The 20,077-nt window shown below is 44.4% G+C and overlaps 1 protein-coding gene across 3 annotated transcripts in view; it reads right to left on the minus strand.

Annotated features, from left to right (window-relative positions):
• TENM4 (teneurin transmembrane protein 4) overlaps positions 1–20,077 on the minus strand; it is a 493,982-nt gene that overhangs the window by 45,694 nt on the left and 428,211 nt on the right. For all 3 annotated transcript variants that reach the window (XM_074983382.1, XM_074983375.1, XM_074983367.1), the window contains 2 exons: positions 13,042–13,274; positions 3,072–3,226 (listed from right to left, as the gene is read on the minus strand). In XM_074983382.1, the coding sequence (XP_074839483.1) occupies positions 3,072–3,226; positions 13,042–13,274 (388 nt within the window). The remainder of the gene's footprint in view (positions 1–3,071; positions 3,227–13,041; positions 13,275–20,077) is intronic.

Here is a 20,077-nt window from a genome sequence, read left to right on the forward strand (position 1 = left end):
TTGTAAATGCCTATTTTGTGCCAAGCTATGAACATCTTTTTGAAAACTTATTACAGGTGCTTGGGGTTCATGCATTGGCCCAGCAACCATGGATAAATATGAATTCTCACTCAATTCAGTTTATTTATTTCACTGCATGAAATAGAAGGCTTGTTTCACAGTGATTTTTCATGGCATTAAGTATTATAGAAGACCAAGTGCAAGTAATAATAATGTTTTATACTTGTATGCCCTACCCTGTGAAGATGGATTAAAAAGTGAGGCAGAGAGCCATTGAGCCACAGCAAGTCAAGAGTAGAGATAAGAGTCTGGGAACCTGATTTCCTGCTCCACCCATGGAACATACTGCCCCTCAAGTAAGGATATGATTTGATTCGCTAAGAATAATGCCAAATCTAAGAGAAATTTACCACTACATGGGCAACGTGTAGCTCTAATGTGAAAATATCAGTATAATTTAACATCCTTTTATATTTCAAGGCATGTCAATGTAAATAAAAGCCACAGAAATACACTTTGAGATAATTCGATTTTGTCGCACACACACACACAACTGGTCTGACACTGAGTTAAGGGAGCCGAATAATTTTAAGAGGGTCTCATGCAGCATGTATGATTCTGCAGTGGGATGGATGGAGAGCAAGTTTGGAGGATGTTCTTGCTCACCTTGGAATTGTTCCAATCCAGTCTTTTAAACAACTTATTGGACATCAGTTCTTAAAGTCCTTCACAGGTATAGTCTTAGTGAAAGATCCCCAAATACATAGTTGGGTCTGGTTACCTCATTCCTCAAGCTGCAGCAGCCCCAGACCTGGCTCTGTGGTACATTGGAACAGCCGATTACCCTGCTACAATGTATGACAGCTGGTTGTGGTCTCTAAGGTCTAAGGAACCACATGCTAACTTAGAATGTGCAGAATAGAGATGTTCTTTAGCCCAGTGTTTGTTAAACATGTTGTTGAGACCACAGAATACCAAGCAATATTTTTTATGCAGAACACCTATGGAAATTTTCTTTAAAAAAACTTGCTGCCAGTCAAAAACTAAAACAAAAAACAAAACAAAACAAAAAAAAAACTGTACCTAAACAGAAAGATGTATAGAGAAAACAAAATGAAGTAATTTGATGAGGTACTACCACAATGAAGAAGTAACATTGTTTGGGGTTTTAGTAACAGAAAATATCTACCAACAGGGCATGACATCAAAAAAGTGTCAGATGCACATGGCATATCTTTAGCCCATCCCTTCCCTGCTCCACCTTTACTGCTTCCTTGACGCTAACATACCCCATATGTTGGGGTAATATTGCGCTGTTCTAATTTTACAATGACATATATCATGGTACAGGCATTGCAATACAGTACCAGGGTACCTCTCTGCCTCTCTAATACACAATGTCCTCTCTTTCCCATCTTATCCCTGGATGCTGTTTCTCCTTGTCCCTATCTTCTCTAGCTCCTTGGAAGGATGTGAAGGGGACCCCAGTAATCTGTGTCCCAGTGAGGTCACTCTCCCTGTTGCTTTTGTATGAGACGAAGCAGATCTACAGACACCGTAAGAGCCTCACATGACTCTTGAGCTGCTGGTTAGGGGAAGTATCCAACACGTCTGTTCGAACTTTTCCTAAACTTATTTATTAAAGGGCATCAGTTAAGTTGGTCTTACGACATCTAACACCCTCGCTTGTGAGGTCTGAGCTTCAGTGCAAGACACAGAAAGCTGAGCCCCATCTAGTTTCCTCCTGCTACATTCTCAAAAATCCCTCTTTTCTTGGCTCCTGGCCTACCTTCACCCTTCCCGTGATACATTATAGCCTGTGGTTTTCCCCTCAATAATGCATGTCTCCATACATTCCCATAGTCTTTAGAGCACTGCTCCACTGCAGCCTTGAGTTAGCATCAAGAGTGGTGTTTACTCTGAACTGACAAGGGAATTTTCAGTTCCATAAAACCCATTTCTCATCAGCATTGGCAGCTAAATATTTCATGCCCTCTGGTCTCACAGTGCCTCAGGGCCTGACAGCTGAGACTTTCTAGTCACTAGAAATGATGAAAAGAGAGTTCCCCAAGCTGAGGTTTTTAATTTCGTCTGTTGTGTCTGTCTGTCTCAGAACTGGTAATCTGAGAATAGCTCCTTTCACTTTAAAGAGGGGGGAGCTAGGGGATGCCGATGGCACGTTTTTGAACCCATCTTAGAAAGTTTTAAAGAGGACATTATTACATAAAAATTGTAAGTAGTCTGAAAATATTTTTTAAAAGCCTGGACCACAATAAGCTTCCTCTGGTTGGCACTAAGATGCTGTTAAAGAAGGGAATATGCTTGTGAGATGGGGGCTATTATACTGCAAGATGGCCTTTAACCATCAAAAGTTACCTCTCTGTGATGCTTGAGCTTTTAAACTTGTAATTTTAGCCTTTTCATAAATTGTGGACAGTGGGAACCTGCTACAAAGAAGTGAGAGTAATCTCTTCAAATTAGAGGGGAAAACATGAAGAATAGATTCCATATGGGAGCATGAAAATTATGTCGGTAGCTACAAAAGGGAAACCCCATTGATATCCATTGTGGTTAAATAACAGTACTTAGCCTACCAGCTAAGATCTGTATTTTTGCAGAATGGGGTGACATTCCACTGGCCTTCCAATAATGAATGGCAAAAAGATTTTAAAGGACTGTACCTCCAAAATGGCACTATATGATGGGATGGGAACTGCCACAGAAAATTGAGTCCTGGCCTGTAACAGGTTTGCCTACTGCCCCAAACACAGACCTTTTGGTTGTTTTTGCCTTTAACCAGAACAACTTAAAAGCCCAGGATGAAGGTAGCTGTAACCAATTTGCAGTTTGATGCAATTCAAGATACTTGTTTTCCTGCTGTTGCTAAATTTGGCAACACAGCATCCAATCACTATTTCCCAGATGTTAATTTGATTCAGTCCTAAAACTGCGCTGTTGCAAATAGTCTAGTGACAACAAAGCACGCTTACACCTACTTGATACATAAGAGTGTGTCTTAAACAACATAGAGAAAAACTGGCCTGGACTTTTGATGAAACAAGTTTTGGTACCTGAGAAATGTCCATGGCAGAGTCACAGCTGAGAGGCCTGGCAGATGTCAGGTCATTGGAGCCCAGCATGGTTGAGATAATCCCATTCTGGTCAATACGTCTGATCATGGTGCCGTCTACAAAGTAAATCAACCCAAACTTGTCCACGGTGATGCCTAAGCAGGAGAAGAGCAGGGAAATCACAAATGAAAGGTCACCAGGACAATCAAATACCTTGCTGATGCAACAAATGCTTGTTAGCATTGGTCATAATATATATCTTTATAAATGTTGTCTGAGGGCTTGCACCAGTTCTTACTGGGGTGGACGAGCACTAATTTGGGGCTTACATGAATAAGGAAGTTGGGAGAAATTTATTTTATGGATTAAAAGTTAATGACACTTGATTTAGCCAACCAGTGGGCCAATGACAGTTGATACCGCTCCACTGAAGTCAGTAGCAATTAACCACAGCAGAGACTGCAATTTTGTTTACTCATTTCTGTCCGTTCTTTCAACTAGGTTTGGATTTTCAATGAACTGCTCAAAGGAAAAGACTTCCTAGTGATTATGCATCACACCTTAGAAACACTAGCTACTGCTTGTGGGCAGGCCTGCTGACAGGCGGCATTGGGCAAGAGAGGCAATTGTACCGGACCCTGGCATTTCAAAGGGGTCCAGAGCTCCTGACTGCCACAGCAGCAATAGCAGTGGCAGGGAACTCCAGGCTCCTTTGAAATGCCATGTGAGCATCACCCTGCTGTGACACGCTGGGGGTAGTGGACAGCGATATACTCCAGGTGGTGCATTCACGTCTCCGTCATACTGGTATAAATCAAGAGTAGAAGTTGATGGAATTCTCTTAGGCTACTTCTACACTAACGCGTTTTTTCAAAAAAGACAGGGCTCTTTTGAAAACTCTTTCACTATTAAATTAGAAGAATACACCACTTTTCACAGCAGCCCTCTTCCACTCCTGGATGAGAAAAAATGCCTTTTTCTGAAAGATTCTTTCAGAAACAAACCCAGGGACCCTTTTTTTGAAAGCGCAGTCCTGCATGGTACCGGATTTTTTTTGATCCATGGAGTTTCCTGGCCTGTTCTTTTGAAAGAGAGGCCAGGGTGTGCTTACTCTCCATCGAAAGATTTTTTTGTGTGTGGTTGTGGTCTTGTGAAAGAAGTTTTTTTGGAAGAGATTTTTCTGAACAAAATTCTTTTGAAGGAGCGCTGTAGTGTAGCCCTAGCCTTAGTGTTTTATGCCACTGCCCATCACAGCATACCGGAGCCCCTGCAGTATAAAAGGAATGGCAATACTGAAAGTCCATAGTGAAGTTCATGGAGGCTCTGGAAGGTTTCCTTTGTCAGGTTAAAGCTCTGCTTGGGGAAGAGTTTTTATCTTTTAGATTCTAAAAATTCGAATTTGGGGTTTGGGTTTCTTTGGATAGGAGAAAGTAAAACAATGACAGAATTGGAACGCTCAACAGGCCTTTCTAAAGGGGAAGGTTTTGCAGCATTTCCTAAAGACAGTTGGACTCTCAGTTCACCTCATCTCCTCCTCATCATGACTCATAATCACATCCCCCTGGGTGAGAATTCTTTGTGCTCCACTATCACGTGCTTTGTGTGCACCAACTGGAAATTCAGTTTTGGTGTAGCTGTGCCTTGAGCCATTAATTGCTTTGAAAATTAGGACCAATGCCTTAAATTGACATCAGAAGCTGACTCAGCCTGAAATTTGTGTGTGGGCCAGCAGAGCTCTTGGAAACCTAAACCATGGAGAAGGTCTGCAACCACATGCCGTAAAAGCTGAAGTTTGGGCATCATCTTCATATTCAACTCCATTAATGCAGCCTGTAAAACATGAAGGCTGACTGAGTCCAAGTCATCATCCATCAATAAAGGAAAAAGATTCATAATGAGCTGGAGATGAAAAAGGGCATTTTTAGTGACTGATACAACCTGGTCATATAAGTCTGAGGAGTAGTAAAACAGGACCTTTAGGGTTCACAGTATTTTTTATTGAGGCTGTACACCTTAAATGAAAGATGGAGACAACACGTTGACCAGTTCTTTGAATTATGTCCCTTTTCTGACTAGCATCACTTTGGCCTTGCCTGGGTTTGCCAGCTGTTTTTTTCTTCCCCTGAGAGTTGATTTCTTATCTGCTTTCTGATGTTTTAGAAGTGGCAGTGTTTGCATTGGTTTAGAATGAGATATCTAGTTGAGTAATACTGGCAAGCTGTTGGCAGCTGAACCCTGGCATCTTACTATCTCACACGTACATGATGGATACTTGTGTTTTGCAAAGAGTTTAATAGGTATGCCTCTCTGAAGGTGTGTGATGAGGTGGACTAGGCCTAAAAGCCCTCAGCTGGAGGCCAAAGGGTTCTGCCACACTCATCCCTGGAATGGAGCAGTGGAGAGGTCATCCAACCACGCTACAGTGGGTGTATAGAAAGGAGCCAGTCAGCACCCAGGAGAGCAACATAAAAGAAGTAGCGGAACAGACTCAGGGCACTAGTTAACTGCCTGGAGCTGAAGAAAGGATTGCAGGCCTGACTCCTTGGAATAGCAGAAGGGCACAGACAACTCAGTGTGGGCAAGATTGTGTGGGGTGGTGAGAATGAGATGCTCCTGGCTTCTAGGACTCAACCAAAAACAGTTTGCTAGGAGGGACTGAGGGAGCACCTGGCTTGCTGCTGGGACTGAATAGGTACTGACCCTGGGGAAGTTTCAGGAAGATAGTGTCTCCTTGGAGGAAGCCCTGGAGATATAGCCCCATACTATATCTGGGCAACTTAAAGACCAAAACCCTGGAAAGGCTAGAGACCATCAGAGGGTACTGATAAAGATCCTGTGGGCTGTATAACCCAGAAGGGGCTCATTTTGGTTAATAGGCAGGCATCGTGAGAATTGGCTGGAGCGCTGTGCCACTGAAAAAAACTGCCCCAAGAAACACCAAAATGGCACCAGAACTAAAGAATGAAGACACACCAAACCAGAGAGGGATCTTGTGAGAGGTCGCTTCTGGCACTGTTAAAAGAAGGCATTAACTATTTCCATAAGTAGTGGGCTTAGTTGTTCTTCACTGGTTTTTATCAGCCAGGAGGCATCTGGACACATTTCAAAGGTTACGGCTTTAATATTTCAGAGCTTCTTGAGCTTCAACATATGTGATGGAGCCAAGCTCGATTAGGGCTGGGGTGTGGATTATACAATTTGGTTAGGGCTGGAATTTTCCTTCCTATTAGTTCCATATGCATTTGGTTGAGCTTATCAGCAAAGCATTCTGACAGCTCTTCACAGCAGTCAACTTGTGGGTCTAATGTCCAGGTTATGCAGCCTGGGCAGATTAGTCAGTCACAGCAAAATCAGGCCAGGCATGTTTGCTTCCAGGCCTTTATTTTGCAAAGTATCTTTCATAAATATTGTAAGCCAAAATGGTTTAATGAGTTAAACATTACACTCGTCTAGTTAAACAGTAACAGAGGAAGAGAGAATTCAGTAGTATAGACACAGGAAGAACAGGGCTTGATCCTGGATTTAGGCTGAGTGTCTCCTGCCATGCTGGCTTTAAACTGCTCTAAAGGAATAGATGGGGATTCCCCTAACACAGAGAAATCTAAGGCTGCTATTATGTCTCCATGCAGGCTGTGTGTGAGAGAAGTGTTGGAGTGGAGAGGGGAGAAGGTTAAAGGCTGCAGGGGAGTGTGCTTTCTGTGCAGTGCATCTGGTGATCTTGGGCTAACAGAATGGTCCGTGATGGACTGTTGAACTCAATCATGGGGTGCTCTAGTTTAGGCTGGTGGCTGGTAGCAGAGCAAGGAAGGTTGTTTAGGGTCTTCTCAGCCAGCCTCCCCTCATCGCCCTCTGACTTCAATGCAGATAAAACCCAGGAGATGGGGTCTATATATTAAATTAGTGCCACCAGGTTCTCTTCATATGGTATATATTCCAAACCAGGTCACTTTACTTGCTCTTCTTGGTGCAATCCACATACCTTCTGGGTGTGCTAGACTGTGGTGGCCCTTAGTCCACTTACAGAGAGAATAATCAGTCTGCTCTATAGCCTTAGCTAATGGCATACTGACTTTTAGCTCATGGGATAGAGGGGGTCTGCAGGCATTACGTTGGCACTGAACTTTCTGATGTTCTCTTAAAGAGGAGTCCACTCTCCTTTAGACAGATGCCTTTGAAATGGGTATTTTTAGTGTGATGGGAGAGAAGTATCTGATGTACTGTATCTGATGCGTAGCAGTCAATAGGGGTCAGGACTATTCAGGGGCCTGATTTTACCACCTTTGGCTCTTGAAAGAACTTTCATTTTTTCCCCTCTGGAAGTCAACCTTTTGGGCACTTAGCCACAGGAAGTTCCACCTTTTGGGGAAGCTATCTACAGTAGACTCAGCCTGGGCTAGTTCATTGTCAGACAAGCATGTTGTGCACCCTGAAGAACTCTGAAGTGTAAGTTGCATTGGCACAAGTCTTCTCTCATTTACCTATAATGCAATTAGAATTAAAGACTGCTGATACGCAAATCAAACATCCAGTTACGCAGATACCTTAACCAAATAAGATTCCTACTGAGGTTACCTGAGGAAGGAGTGCAGCGCAGAATCTCTGAATTTTAAGATCTGGGCTAAGAAATGTTGTGAAATCACCCCAGTTGCTTTGGGGTGGTCCAACATCCACTAGGAAACAGGGCTTGCAGTGCCCCTGAAGTATCGTGATAACAAGTTCAGCTGGTGGAATGCTGTGTTATGATGGCATTTCTTTTGTAACATCAGGGCCTTGTTGCATGATGATGTGATAGCATAAAGCTGCAGGGCAAACTTGACACCAGAGTAGTAAGTTCATCCTGAATTACAACTAGCTGAAAGTAGTTAGCCTACATACGGAAACCTATTAACAACAACAAAATCTCCATAAGGTCCTCTGGAATGAACGAGGCAGCTCACACTGCACAGCTCAATGCATATGGTGCTGAATGGAGAGCCTTGGCTGAGGGTAGAGAAAATGTAAAGGAATGGATCTCCTGTAATCCTCACATCCAGAATACAAGTTAGTTAGGTTCAGAAGGTGAAGCTTTTTTGCCTGGCTGGATAAGTTCTTGTCTTTCCTGTTATTCTTTTATTCAGCTAGAATTGATGAGCACTTAGAGAACAATTGAGGTTTTGCTCATGCATTCGGAACTACACACTGACAGAAATGATCTGTCCTCAAATTAATTACTTCATTTTGCATCTCTTTTGTGGTGCTGAATGGATGGACTCCTTCTCCCCCCTTCTGAAACTATCTTCATATTATGTCAATCTTGTCACTTGGATCTCTGTTAATTGCAGGCTTCTTGGCAATTTCACTGCCACAACATTTTCCTGACAAGACCCACCAGTGAGTACTTAGATGGAAACAAAACACTCTGACAAGCTGGAGTTTTAATATTTTTTAAAAGCTTGCTTGTAGAATAAAATCAGTATGAGCAGATGATAATTAGAAAGTGATAACACTGATATGTCCAGAGTATGCTGAAATTCATTAGCATCTTAAAGCTCTGCCATGCTCTGTGTCAAATGAATTAGAAGGAGCCAAGGAGGGAAATGGGCTATGGAGAGTCCAGGCGAGGGGTTTGATACCTTGGATGTGATTTTCCATTGATTACACCTAGCTTTGTAAGACTTTCAGATGCTATTCTTAAGTATTTTCTGACAAGTTGGTTAGTTCCCCCTGCTGAAACTCTACTTCTTTTACTTCCCTGGTAGCTGCATGCAAGCTGGAAAGAGGTCCTTGCTTCTCTGTTACAAACCAACGTTTCTACTCCTGTGACTAGGTTATTATTTTGGGTGAATAAGTGGGTTCAGACTTAGAAAAAGTAGAGAGCTAGCTGTAGAATGAATCTTCCATAAACTTCCCTGGTCAACAGCAGTACAAACTCCTGGATACGTTCATCCAGTTTGGAATACATCTTCTCTGTCCATCCAACCATACTGAGCTTCTGCTCTCCAGAGACAGAGAAGGTATGATCCAGTCTAAGGCTTGCTGGTTACAGGTCCAATAAGCCTCATTCTTGCTGCATCTGCATTTTTAATAGTTCAAAATGAAAGAGCATTCACTGGATATTGTAGAATGACACTGATGTTCTTTTGTCAACATTAGTTTTCAGTATTAACCATTTGCTGAGATGAATGTGGAGCAAATCATGTCAGAGTTATGTGTCTGAGTTGTCTACAAATTCATGGGTAGAATCAGTGCTGGGTGAAACCGGGGACAAAATGTTTATGAAAATTCATTGGACATCTTTTGGCAGTTTGTTGTGTCTGATTGCCTTTCCCATCCACCAAGTTTTATTTTGCAAAATTTCCAAAGGACAAACATATTTTGCATTGACGCACACGAAATATCAGCAATCCCTTAATGCATAAATTCAAACTGATTTAACTTTTGAAGTGGTGGGGCAGACTTCCATGAGTTCAAGTGACTGAGAGGATGGATCCTGGACCTGGGAGTCCCTAATTCTTGAATTTTGTTCCCTTTGGTGACAACCATAATATTTTGCACAAATTCACAACAGCATACAGAAATAACACAACACAATAGGAGTATGATTTTACTCACCTTCCAGAGGGGGAAATGGGAAGCCCAAAGAGCTTATGTGATTTTTGACCCCAAAATTCAGCAGCTGGGAATTCAGTGGAGGGAATTAGATTTCAGGTCTCCTGTCTCCCTGTCTTGTTCATTAGATCATATGTTGTCCCCCTAGTTCCATTTCCACTCCATTTCCCCTTGTAAAATGGGTTGACTTCTCAACTCATCAACAGATAGCTATAGACCTTGTAAATCCTGTGTCTACTGTATCTACTGTCACACTCATGTAATGGAAGCTTCAGAGGGAGTGCTGAGTGCACCAGGAAGCCTTTATAGGTCAGTTACGCAGTTGCTTGTTTTTGGTACACTCATCCCTCGTTAAATGAGTACTTTATTTACGAGTTTCGCTTAAATGAGGGATACATATACTTCCCCTAGAATCACTCAACGAGTGAACTTCCCCCTGCTAATATGAGCCTTACCCCTGCCCTGCAGCTCCAACCCCCAGTAGTCTGAACCCTCCAGACCTGCAGCCTGAACCCACTGCAGCCAGACCTCCCGCCAGCCCCGCAGCCTGAAACCCTGATGGCCTCGCAACTCCATACCATGGCAGCCTAACCGGACCCATGGCCCTGCAGCCAGACCCCGCTGCTGGCCCAGTGTCCCTGTACCGCGGTAGCCTAACCGGCCCCACAGACGGACCGCCCCCGCAGCTGGCCCCGTGGCCCCGTACTGCAGCAGTCTAACCGCTCCCACAGACAGACCCCTCTGCCAGACCCTCGGCCCTGCAGCCTGATCCCCCCCCCCCACCCTGCCGGCCCCGCGACACCAAACCACGGCAGCCCAGACCCCTTTGCTGGCCCCACAGCCAGACCCCCCTTCACTGTCTGTACCCCCCACCACGGCCCCGCAGCCTGAACCCCCCACCAGAATTTAATCCTCCCTCCCACTCACAGCCACAAACTGCCCCCAGTCTTTAACCCTTTAAAGGTTCATTTACCTTTCAAAAGCAGTGCCACCTGCTGCCACTCCTTCCCCGAGTTAGGAGCCCTTAGGAACTAATTAGAGACTTTTACATGTACTTTAATAGGAATTCAGTGTCTCTCTTATGAGTTTTGCCTACGAGCAGAAAGTTGGGAACTAGTTGTGTTCGTCTAGCGAGGCGAGTGTACTGATCAGTATGAAGCATTCTGGGTTATGTTCCTCCAAATCCCACCTGGAGACATAACTGGCCTACCCTAACCAAGATTCACAACTGGAGCTGCCCCTAAATTGGTTCTCGTTTTCTGAATGCCATAACATAATGCCAGGTGTATATCATCCCTTCTAGCTAGGAGACAGACAGCTCTGCCGCCTTCACCTCTACTGTGAAAGCAACACGTTAGAGGACCCTATGTACTCCCTCACTGTAAAGATTGCAGCCAGGTACACAGGCTTGGAGATGAGAGCGCTGATGGAAGACAGGGTCTTATAAAGTCTCACGGTGACAGAGAGAAAAACTTGCCACATATCGGGTGTGTCTACACGGGCACAAATCTTCAAAATGGCCATGCTAATGGCCATTTCAAAGATTACTAATGAGGTGCTGAATTGAATATTCAGCACCTCATTAGCATTAGGACGCTTCTGGCTGCGCCGCTTCCAAAGCGCTGCTTTCGAATGTGTGCGGCTCAGCGCAGCTACACGGGGGTCCTTTTCAAAAGGACCCTGCACCTTTCGGAATGTCCTTGTTCTGCTCAACTGAATGGAATAAAGGGGTTTCGAAAGGTGCAGGGTCCTTTCGAAAAGGACCCCCATGTAGCTGCGCCGAGCCACGCACATTCGAAAGCAGAGCTTTTGAAGCGCCGCAGCTGGAAGCGTGCTAATGTTAATGAGGCGCTGAATATTCAGTTCAGTGCCTCATTAGTAATATTTGAAAAGGTTATTAGCATGGCCATTTCGAAGATTTGTGCCCATGTAGACACACCCATTGACACTACATGTGCAGAGGTAGCTGGGAAGGGGGCCCAAGTGTGATTTTTTTGGTTTTTTGGTTTTTTTGGTTTTAAAGCCAACACCTCGTAAATAATTCCCTAAGTTCCTGAACAATAGACAACAAGACATGTAACCAGTGCAGCAGAAGGTGTCCCCTGAGCATGTAACTCATGTATAACAGCAGCGCCAGTCAGTCTCTCCAGAGGATCTCCCCCGACTTGCTCACCTCCAGCAGTCAGTCACACAGTAGGAATGAAGGCATTTCCTCTAAAGAAATAAAGCTGCAGGGCCGATTACCCTTCATCTGCGACTCAGTAGCTGCATTTGAATACTATCCACAGTTAACATGAGAACAAGTCTTTGCAACACAAGACTATCAAGACTGTGCAAAATCAAAAGAGCGTAAAGGCCACCACCTCAGTGAAACAGCACATGCATGAGAAGTGTATGTCTAAGTTTAGTCAGTGGAAGTTACCTTGCTCTTTTGGTTGAAATGTTTCGTAAGGTGAGAAAGCCAACAATACACTTCCTCCTACATATATCACAGCATCACTGCAATCTGGTGTTAAGACTGGCTGTCTTGAGGATCAGTGGCTGGCTCAGGGTAGGTAATTGCATGCAGATCTTTCAACTGTAGAATGCCAGTCTGGGGACTTGGCTACATAAAGAGTTGCACTGGTTTAATGGAAGGCGTGATTTTTAAATCCATTCAGTTCAACCAATGTAACAATCTATGTAGACTCTCTCATCTTGGTTTGACCAGGCTTATTTCAGTTTCGGTTAAACTGACCAGGAACAGGATTAAACTAAATAGAAAGAAGACACTTTTGTACCAAAATTAATTTTCACATAGCCTTTTGCATGGACTAAATAATATTGAATAAAATTGTATTTGTAGTTAAACCAGTCTAGCCTTCTTGCATACACAAGACCTGGATCACAAAGGATCAAAACTGCAGTGTGTAACCTTGGCTTCATCGTATTTCTGAGGGACACGTGAGGGGGTTATCTCTGTTTTATATAAATCAACACTCACAGAGCCTGTTCTGCAAATCAAGTCATCTCAAAGAACAGAACTGAATCAATGAATGTAGTCCAGATGGGTCGTGGTCACAAGCTGTAATTCTCTCATGGTGTTTTGAGGGCTAAGTCCTCTCAATATGGCTCCCATTGGGACACATACCCATGAAATCCCCCCTCCAGACTGGCACCATCCTTAGCAGCCTCAGTAAAAGGCCAAGGGCATAGGCTGAAGGATCCATTCATCCCTAAAGGTGGTCCCTGTAGTTTAGGGCTTAGACGTGGTAGCAGGCTGGCCTGGTGAAGCTGCAATATCTGTTCAGTAGATAGAGGAGAGCTGTGTCTAGAACTGTTGATTTACCACCTTTTCTCAAAGCCCAACTTAAAATATTTGTATGATGAGGCTGCATCTTACCTCTGGGGTTAGTGAGTGTTGCTTCAGTGCCTTTACCCCCATCTCCACAGCGGGTTTCATCAAAGGGAAGGCACTGATCGCCAGTTCCAGCCACCACCTCCGAATTCTTGACAACATCCTTCACGACTGAGGTCGACTTGATCTTATAGATTCGTCGGCTGTTCGTGTCAGAGAGGTAGATGGAGCCAGTGATTGGGTCTGATGTCAGATAATACTTGTGAGCTGGGCTGTGGCTAAAAACAAATACACAGGAGTGTTATCTTCATTGGTAGATTTCAATATTTGTTTCCCTAAGCAAAGAATCAATAGTTCGGAAGAATGCAATCTTGAAGGAGAAGTGCTGCAGCTGTACATTCAGTGGCTTTAGTTCATTATTGCACAATAGTAGTACAAGGTGCATCAAAAGCAATTAAAGAGAAGCAGTGTGGTCCAATGTATAAGGCATTGGAGGAGTGTTGCTGCAGTTTGATCTTGTGTAAGTCATTCTGCTTTTCTGTGACTCAGTTTCTCCATCTGTTTAATGGTTGTAATGAAAAAGTAACTTTTTCTGTAAAGTGCTTTTAGATATAGGGATAAAATGCACTATTATTCTTCATGTTGTGTTTGATCCTTCTGTCATTGAATTTAATGGCAAAATTTGCATTTAGTTAGCAGAGTCCCATGGGTCCTGTCAAAGTAAATGTGAACGTTTCCACTGAATTCAATGGGAGCATGGATCAAACTCTTCCAGTCTCTCTAAAAGAGGTTGAATGATTTGCCCAAATCATCACTGCAGGCCAGTGGCAGAAACAGGGGTATAGCCTAGAAATTCTGATTCCTGTCTGCTCAAACCGTTAAACTTCACTGTCTCCCAAAAATTAGCAAGCAGGTTGAGAAAACAGTGTGAGCAGACTGAAAACCAACATATGGTTTTATATAAATGCTCCTGAGACCAAAGCCAGAAATGGACTGAGCAACAGCATCTAAATAAAATAGAGACCGCACAACAGAGTTAGATGGAAACAGCAATAGGCTTGAATTTAGACATTTATTTAAGTTGAGGTCTTTTGAGGAAACTATATACAGTATAGTGTTATCTCTCTATTATTCAAGTTAAGTGTTTGCCACCTCTAGCTATTGATTTACACTCTCTTCTGAGGCCAGGAATCAACACTGTTAAACTAATCATACCTATCGCATGAACCCAGCCTTGTTTCCTCTCCGATCTGCAAGGTAACTACTGGGACACGTTTGAAAATTTCTTCCCCCACATTTTCCCCTTTCTCTAAATCCTTACTTTCATTGGCTCCCCACGGCTACGTCTACACGTGCACCCAACTTCGAAATAGCTTATTTCGATGTTGCGACATCGAAATAGGCTATTTCGATGAATAACGTCTACACGTCCTCCAGGGCTGGCAACGTCGATGTTCAACTTCGACGTTGCTCAGCCCAACATTGAAATAGGCACAGCGAGGGAACGTCTACACGCCAAAGTAGCACACATCGAAATAAGGGAGCCAGGCACAGCTGCAGACAGGGTCACGAGGCGGACTCAACAGCAAGTCGCTCCCTTAAAGGGCCCCTCCCAGACACACTTTCATTAAACAGTGCAAGATACACAGAGCCAACAACTAGTTGCAGACCCTGTATATGCAGCACGGACCCCCAGCTGCAGCAGCAGCAGCCAGAAGCCCTGGGCTAAGGGCTGCTGCCCACGGTGACCACAGAGCCCCGCAAGGGCTGGAGAGAGAGTATCTCTCAACCCCCCAGCTGATGGCCGCCATGGAGGACCCCGCTATTTCGATGTTGCGGGACGCGGATCGTCTACACGTCCCTACTTCGATGTTGAACGTCGAAGTAGGGCGCTATTCCCATCCCCTCATGGGGTTAGCGACTTCGACGTCTCGCCGCCTAACGTCGATTTCAACTTCGAAATAGCGCCCAACACGTGTATACGTGACGGGCGCTATTTCGAAGTTACTGCCGCTACTTCGAAGTAGCGTGCACGTGTAGACGCAGCTCACGAAATTCAGTGGCATGTTTACAGGGTATGCATTGTGGACTCTGTGGGCATAAAACCATCCTAATGATCAGATATGCTATGGTGCAATGCTGATTCTCTTTTCCTTTATTAGGAATTGCTCACTTCCTTTCTTTTCAAAATATGGCATGGCTCTCAATTTTAAAAGCCACAATTGGGTTCTTCATTCAAATTACTTACTGCTTTGGAAAAAAAAGCCTTTTTGATTTATCCTGGAATATCCCCTGTGATTTATCCTATTAAAGTCTGAACAGATTTCATCTCCACAAATGACACTGATTCGTGCTAAATAAAATGCTCTGACCTTCAAGACAGCTCCAACCTGGCAGTTCAGTCTCCATTTGTATTCCTTTCTATTGGCAGCAGGCTAGTAGGGTATTATTTCATTTACCTGCATGTCACTCACGCTAAGCAAGTGGCTTCCACCCTGGTGGAAAAAAGAACCCTATGGGAATCCACCATCCATTTTGATCAGGCCCTTGTGTTTTCAGCTAACTGCCTTTACAAGGCTCAGTTGAATGTCAGTCAGACTTTGAGCTGTGCATAATCTCTGCTATGTGAAAAAGGTGGCTCGAGGAGGTCATTAATAAGAATACTTTCCAATTTTGTGGTGTCATTTGCCTAGGGACCCAGGAGTCCTGACTCTCAGTTTCTGCACTAAGAATTACTATTGTCATTTATTTATTGAACTTCATAGCCTTGCTCTGGTGTTTTGTCTGAGCTATAGCTTTCTCACAAAAGACAGAACTCCAAGTAGTTCCCAGTCTTAATCCTTATGTAGAATGAAAGCAAAATGGACACCAAAGTCAGAGCCAGTCCTTTTTAGCAACCAGTTAGAGAACCAAGGAGAACAGCATCAATTAGCTGAAAAAAATATCAAAATGCCACCTCTTGCCCAAATTTCATCAGCCACTTTAACAGATGTCCTTTCTATGTAATATTGTTAACAACTACTTGTAAACCAAGGTTAAAGTTACTCTTCTAGGTTCTCATTTTAGATTCCTGGGGTGAGTGCTAATTCCCAGATTCTAATGCATTATATACATAATTAAAATGACAAATTGGACTGTCTGTTGCTAGTGTTAATCCTCTGTAAATGCCTGATACCACTGTAGCACAATTATAATTACCAGCAAAGTGATCCTCAGAAGGACAGGAGGTAGAGATTTATTTTAAACAAACTGCTGATCAGATGGTAATCACGCTGGGTCTCTTGCAGCCTGACCTGGATTTCAACCAGTGTTCCAGCAAAAAAAGGCTCCTCAGTCAGCTCATCACATAGCTAAAGCCAGCTTGTTGTTACCATTGCAAGTGGCTGACTCTCAAACACTGGCAGTTTTGCTGAACTATGCTGGACCAATCATAAGGAACAGAAAACATCTCATCCATTTCTAGTGGTTCAAGTTTTGGTCCATCTCTCTGAGACGTATGGCTTGGCCCATTTGCACTCTCAAAACAACTTGATGGAAAGAGTTGTGCTGCCAGAAGAGATCAGATCCTGGGGCAATCCTTTCATCTGATTGACACTTGAGCAGGAGACTGCCTGGCAAGCAGGTCTCCACTAGCAGCAATAAATCAGGCAGTTATGGTTACAGTCCCACCAAGTAACCCTCACCTTCGCAAATGGCGAGAATAGGGCCTAAAATCCACTCCCTTAAAACCAGGGTTAAGTGGTATTTAAAGAGTGAATAGGCTTTGTGGTCAAGACCCAGAGAGGGGTGGGTTTGACCCAGCAGGACTTGGGGCTGCAGTTGATACTGACATAGATATATGGCAGGGAAGGCAATATTGTTACATAGTGGATGTAATGTTGCAGGGAGTTGCACACGTTTGGTAGATGTGCAGGTGGAAGTAAAGATTGTATGGCATGTTTCACAAAAGCAGAGGGTAACTCCACTATCCTGGACAACGCTCACCCTATATATTACACTATGGTAGAGAATTAGCTCATCGTGCATAGCTGAGCTCCCAGGTGCTGATCCCAGGCAACTGATACCACTGAAAAGACTATCGTTGCTTTGATGGCCCTTATAAGTTGTTAGCGTCTCTCAGGCAAGGATCACATCTATTCCTTATGTACAATGACATGCACTTCTAGGAGACTATGTATCTATGTTTAACACCAGTCAAGTAGGGTTTTGCCTCGTTGGCCTTGGTGCCCACTCTAGTGTGCTGCAATCTACTTCTATGTACCATTCTACTCCACTTCCAGTGTGGCTGTGGATGTACACAGCTGTAAAAGCACTCTGAGATCCACCAAGAAGAAAGGCACTGAATAAATGCACTTTATTACTATAGAAGTTAAAAACTACTTCCCTCTGTCAACGAGAAGATGGGAGCACCGAGGCTGTGAAATTCCAGTTATGGGCTTTTCTATTTATTTAATGTCACAATCACAAGCCAAACCCAGCAGCAAATTGGACTGAACTGAACAACAACTGAAATAAGTATGCCTGGGGCAACACAGCTCAGTTCTTCCTGGCCTCTCTCATCTCTGTGTTATATAATGTAGCAAAACAGACAAGCGGTTCTGTAATCATCTGAAGCCTAATCAGTTGTAGCCGCCTGATATTTATCTTCCACGTTGATGCTGCCACCACTGGAGATGAACTGACAGCAAAGCACATGAGTTGATTTAGATATCTCCATGCACATCTTGTTATTTTCAGGAGGAACTATGGGAGCTTGCTTTGGCACTTTAAACCCCTGGGGCTCTAGCTGAAGCAGCTGCAATCGAGTGTCCGAAATCGTATCCAGGGTTTGGAAGATTCAGTTTGGCAGACTTTGTGGCACAGCATTACAATGTCATTTCAGTAAGTCAGACAGCGGGTCAGAGCCCGAACTGAAGTCACTGGAGTTGTGCAAGTTTAAACTAGCTGAAGACCAGAGTCCCAGCAACAGAGCCAGTCCTAGGGATGGGCGAGCCAAACTGTTGCCTGGGGCTACCAATTTTCAGGGGCCACCAAAATGGACCGGCCCATGTGGGGCTGAAGCCAGTGGGAGTGTGCCATGGGGGGATTGGGGAGGCAGGACTACAGCTGAGTGGCCTGGCAGTTGGGATGCACTGTGGGTGGCCGGGGGTGCAGTAGGGCCCAGCAGGTAGACACAGCAACTGGGAGGGCACATCCACTACACGCCCCCACCCACAGGAGGGTACAGCATCCAGGAGGGTGCACCCACCACCTCCCCATATAGTGGCCCCCCCTCCACCCAGCAGCCCCCATTTGCCCAAGGCTGCCAATTAGTTAGGACCAGCCCTGCCCAGCAATGGTTTCCTTATTTGGCATATGCTATACTGATGGGTTAGGAAAACATGGGGACAGAGATCAGGTTCATCTATCCCTAGATTCGAAGACCAGATAGAGCCATTGTAACCATTCAGTTCGACATGCTGTATAACAGAGACCATGGAACTTCCCCAAAATAATCCCTAGAGCTGATTCTCTAGGGAAAAACAATTATCAATCTTGATTTAAAATGATCAGAGATAGAGAAGTCACTCGTGGTAAATTGTTAATTACTCTCACCTTCAAAAATTTATGTTTTATGTTCCAGTCTGAATTTCTCTCACTTCAACTTCTAGCCACTGGATCTTTGTATATCTTTCTCTGCTACATTTAAAGGCCCATTTTTAAATATTTTGTAGGTGCTTATACATTGTAACCTAGTCACCCTTTAATAGGGTAACCATCCATCCTGTATTTGGCAGGACAGTCCCATATTTGGGATGCCAAAAAGGCATCCCTACTCATTTTTTACAAGGGACTAATTGTCCTGTATTTGGGCCCTCCCCCCAATGACCTTTTCTGCCAGCAGCCAAGAGCACATAGGTCACTTCCCTGAGCCTCAGGGAAGCGGTGGGAGCATGGGTGGCTGCCGTGTCCCTGCTGCTTCCCCAGGGTTCCTGGGCCGGTGGGCCGGTGGCGCCGCTTCCTTGGGGCTCTTGGGAAGCACTGGTGACTGCTGCTTCCCCAGGGTTCCTGGGGAAGGCCGGTGGTGCCGCTTCCTTGGGGGTCTTGGGAAGCGCTGGGGACTGCTACTTCCCCAGGCTGCCACGGAGGGCCAGTGGCTGCCTCTTCCCTGAGGTTCGGGGAGTGCTGCTTTCTGAGGCTCCCAGGGAGTGCCTGGGGCTGCTGCTTCCCTGCAGCTCAGGGAAGGCGGGCAGCTGCCACCTCCTTCCCAGCTCCCCAGGGCTTGGTGGTGCCAACAGGAGCCTCCACTATGCCATATACAGCACGGGGAGACATAGGCGCCCTGCCCTTTAATGTTCTCATTTTAAGCTAAATAGATTGAACACTTTCAGTCTCACACTACAAGGCATGTTTTCTAATCCTTTATCATTCTTATGGCCCCTCTTTGAACCCTATCTAATTTATCAATATCTTGCCTGAATTGTGGGCCTCCCACCTAGAACGAGTATTAGAACAGCAGTAACACCAGTGCCAAGTATAGAAGTAAAATAACTTCTTAGACCTTATTGGGGATTCCCCTGTTTATGTACCCAAAAACCAGATTAGCTCTTTTGCCCACAGTATCACCTGGGGAGCTGATGTTCAGCTGATTTCCCGCCATAACCCCCAAATATTTTTTCAGAAACACAGTGGGCTTGTCTACACTACTACCTTCCTTTGAAGAAAGGATGGCAATGAGGGTGTTGGGAGTTTACTACTGAAGTGCACATAGGCAGCACTTCATTAAGCAAATTTCCCCTGTGGCAACTTTGAAGTTTTAAACTTCGAAGTACCAGCTTGCGTCTAGCCGCAGCACACCTTAGTAAACTCCCAACACCCTAATTACCATCCTTCTTTTGAAGGAAGGTGGTAGTGTGGACAAGCCCAGTGAGTCCCTATGTCTGTAAGTATGCCCTTCATGTTTTATTCTTAGATATGCACATTTATATTTACATGTATTAAAACTCATTTGTTTGTGCCAAGTTTACCGAGCAATCGATAGCACTCTGACTCAGAGACCTATGCTCTTCACTATTTACCACTCCCCCAATTTTTGTCATTT

The sequence above is a fragment of the Carettochelys insculpta genome, chromosome 1 (genome assembly GCF_033958435.1).
Source record: "Carettochelys insculpta isolate YL-2023 chromosome 1, ASM3395843v1, whole genome shotgun sequence".
NCBI classification, from domain to species: Eukaryota; Metazoa; Chordata; order Testudines; family Carettochelyidae; genus Carettochelys; species Carettochelys insculpta.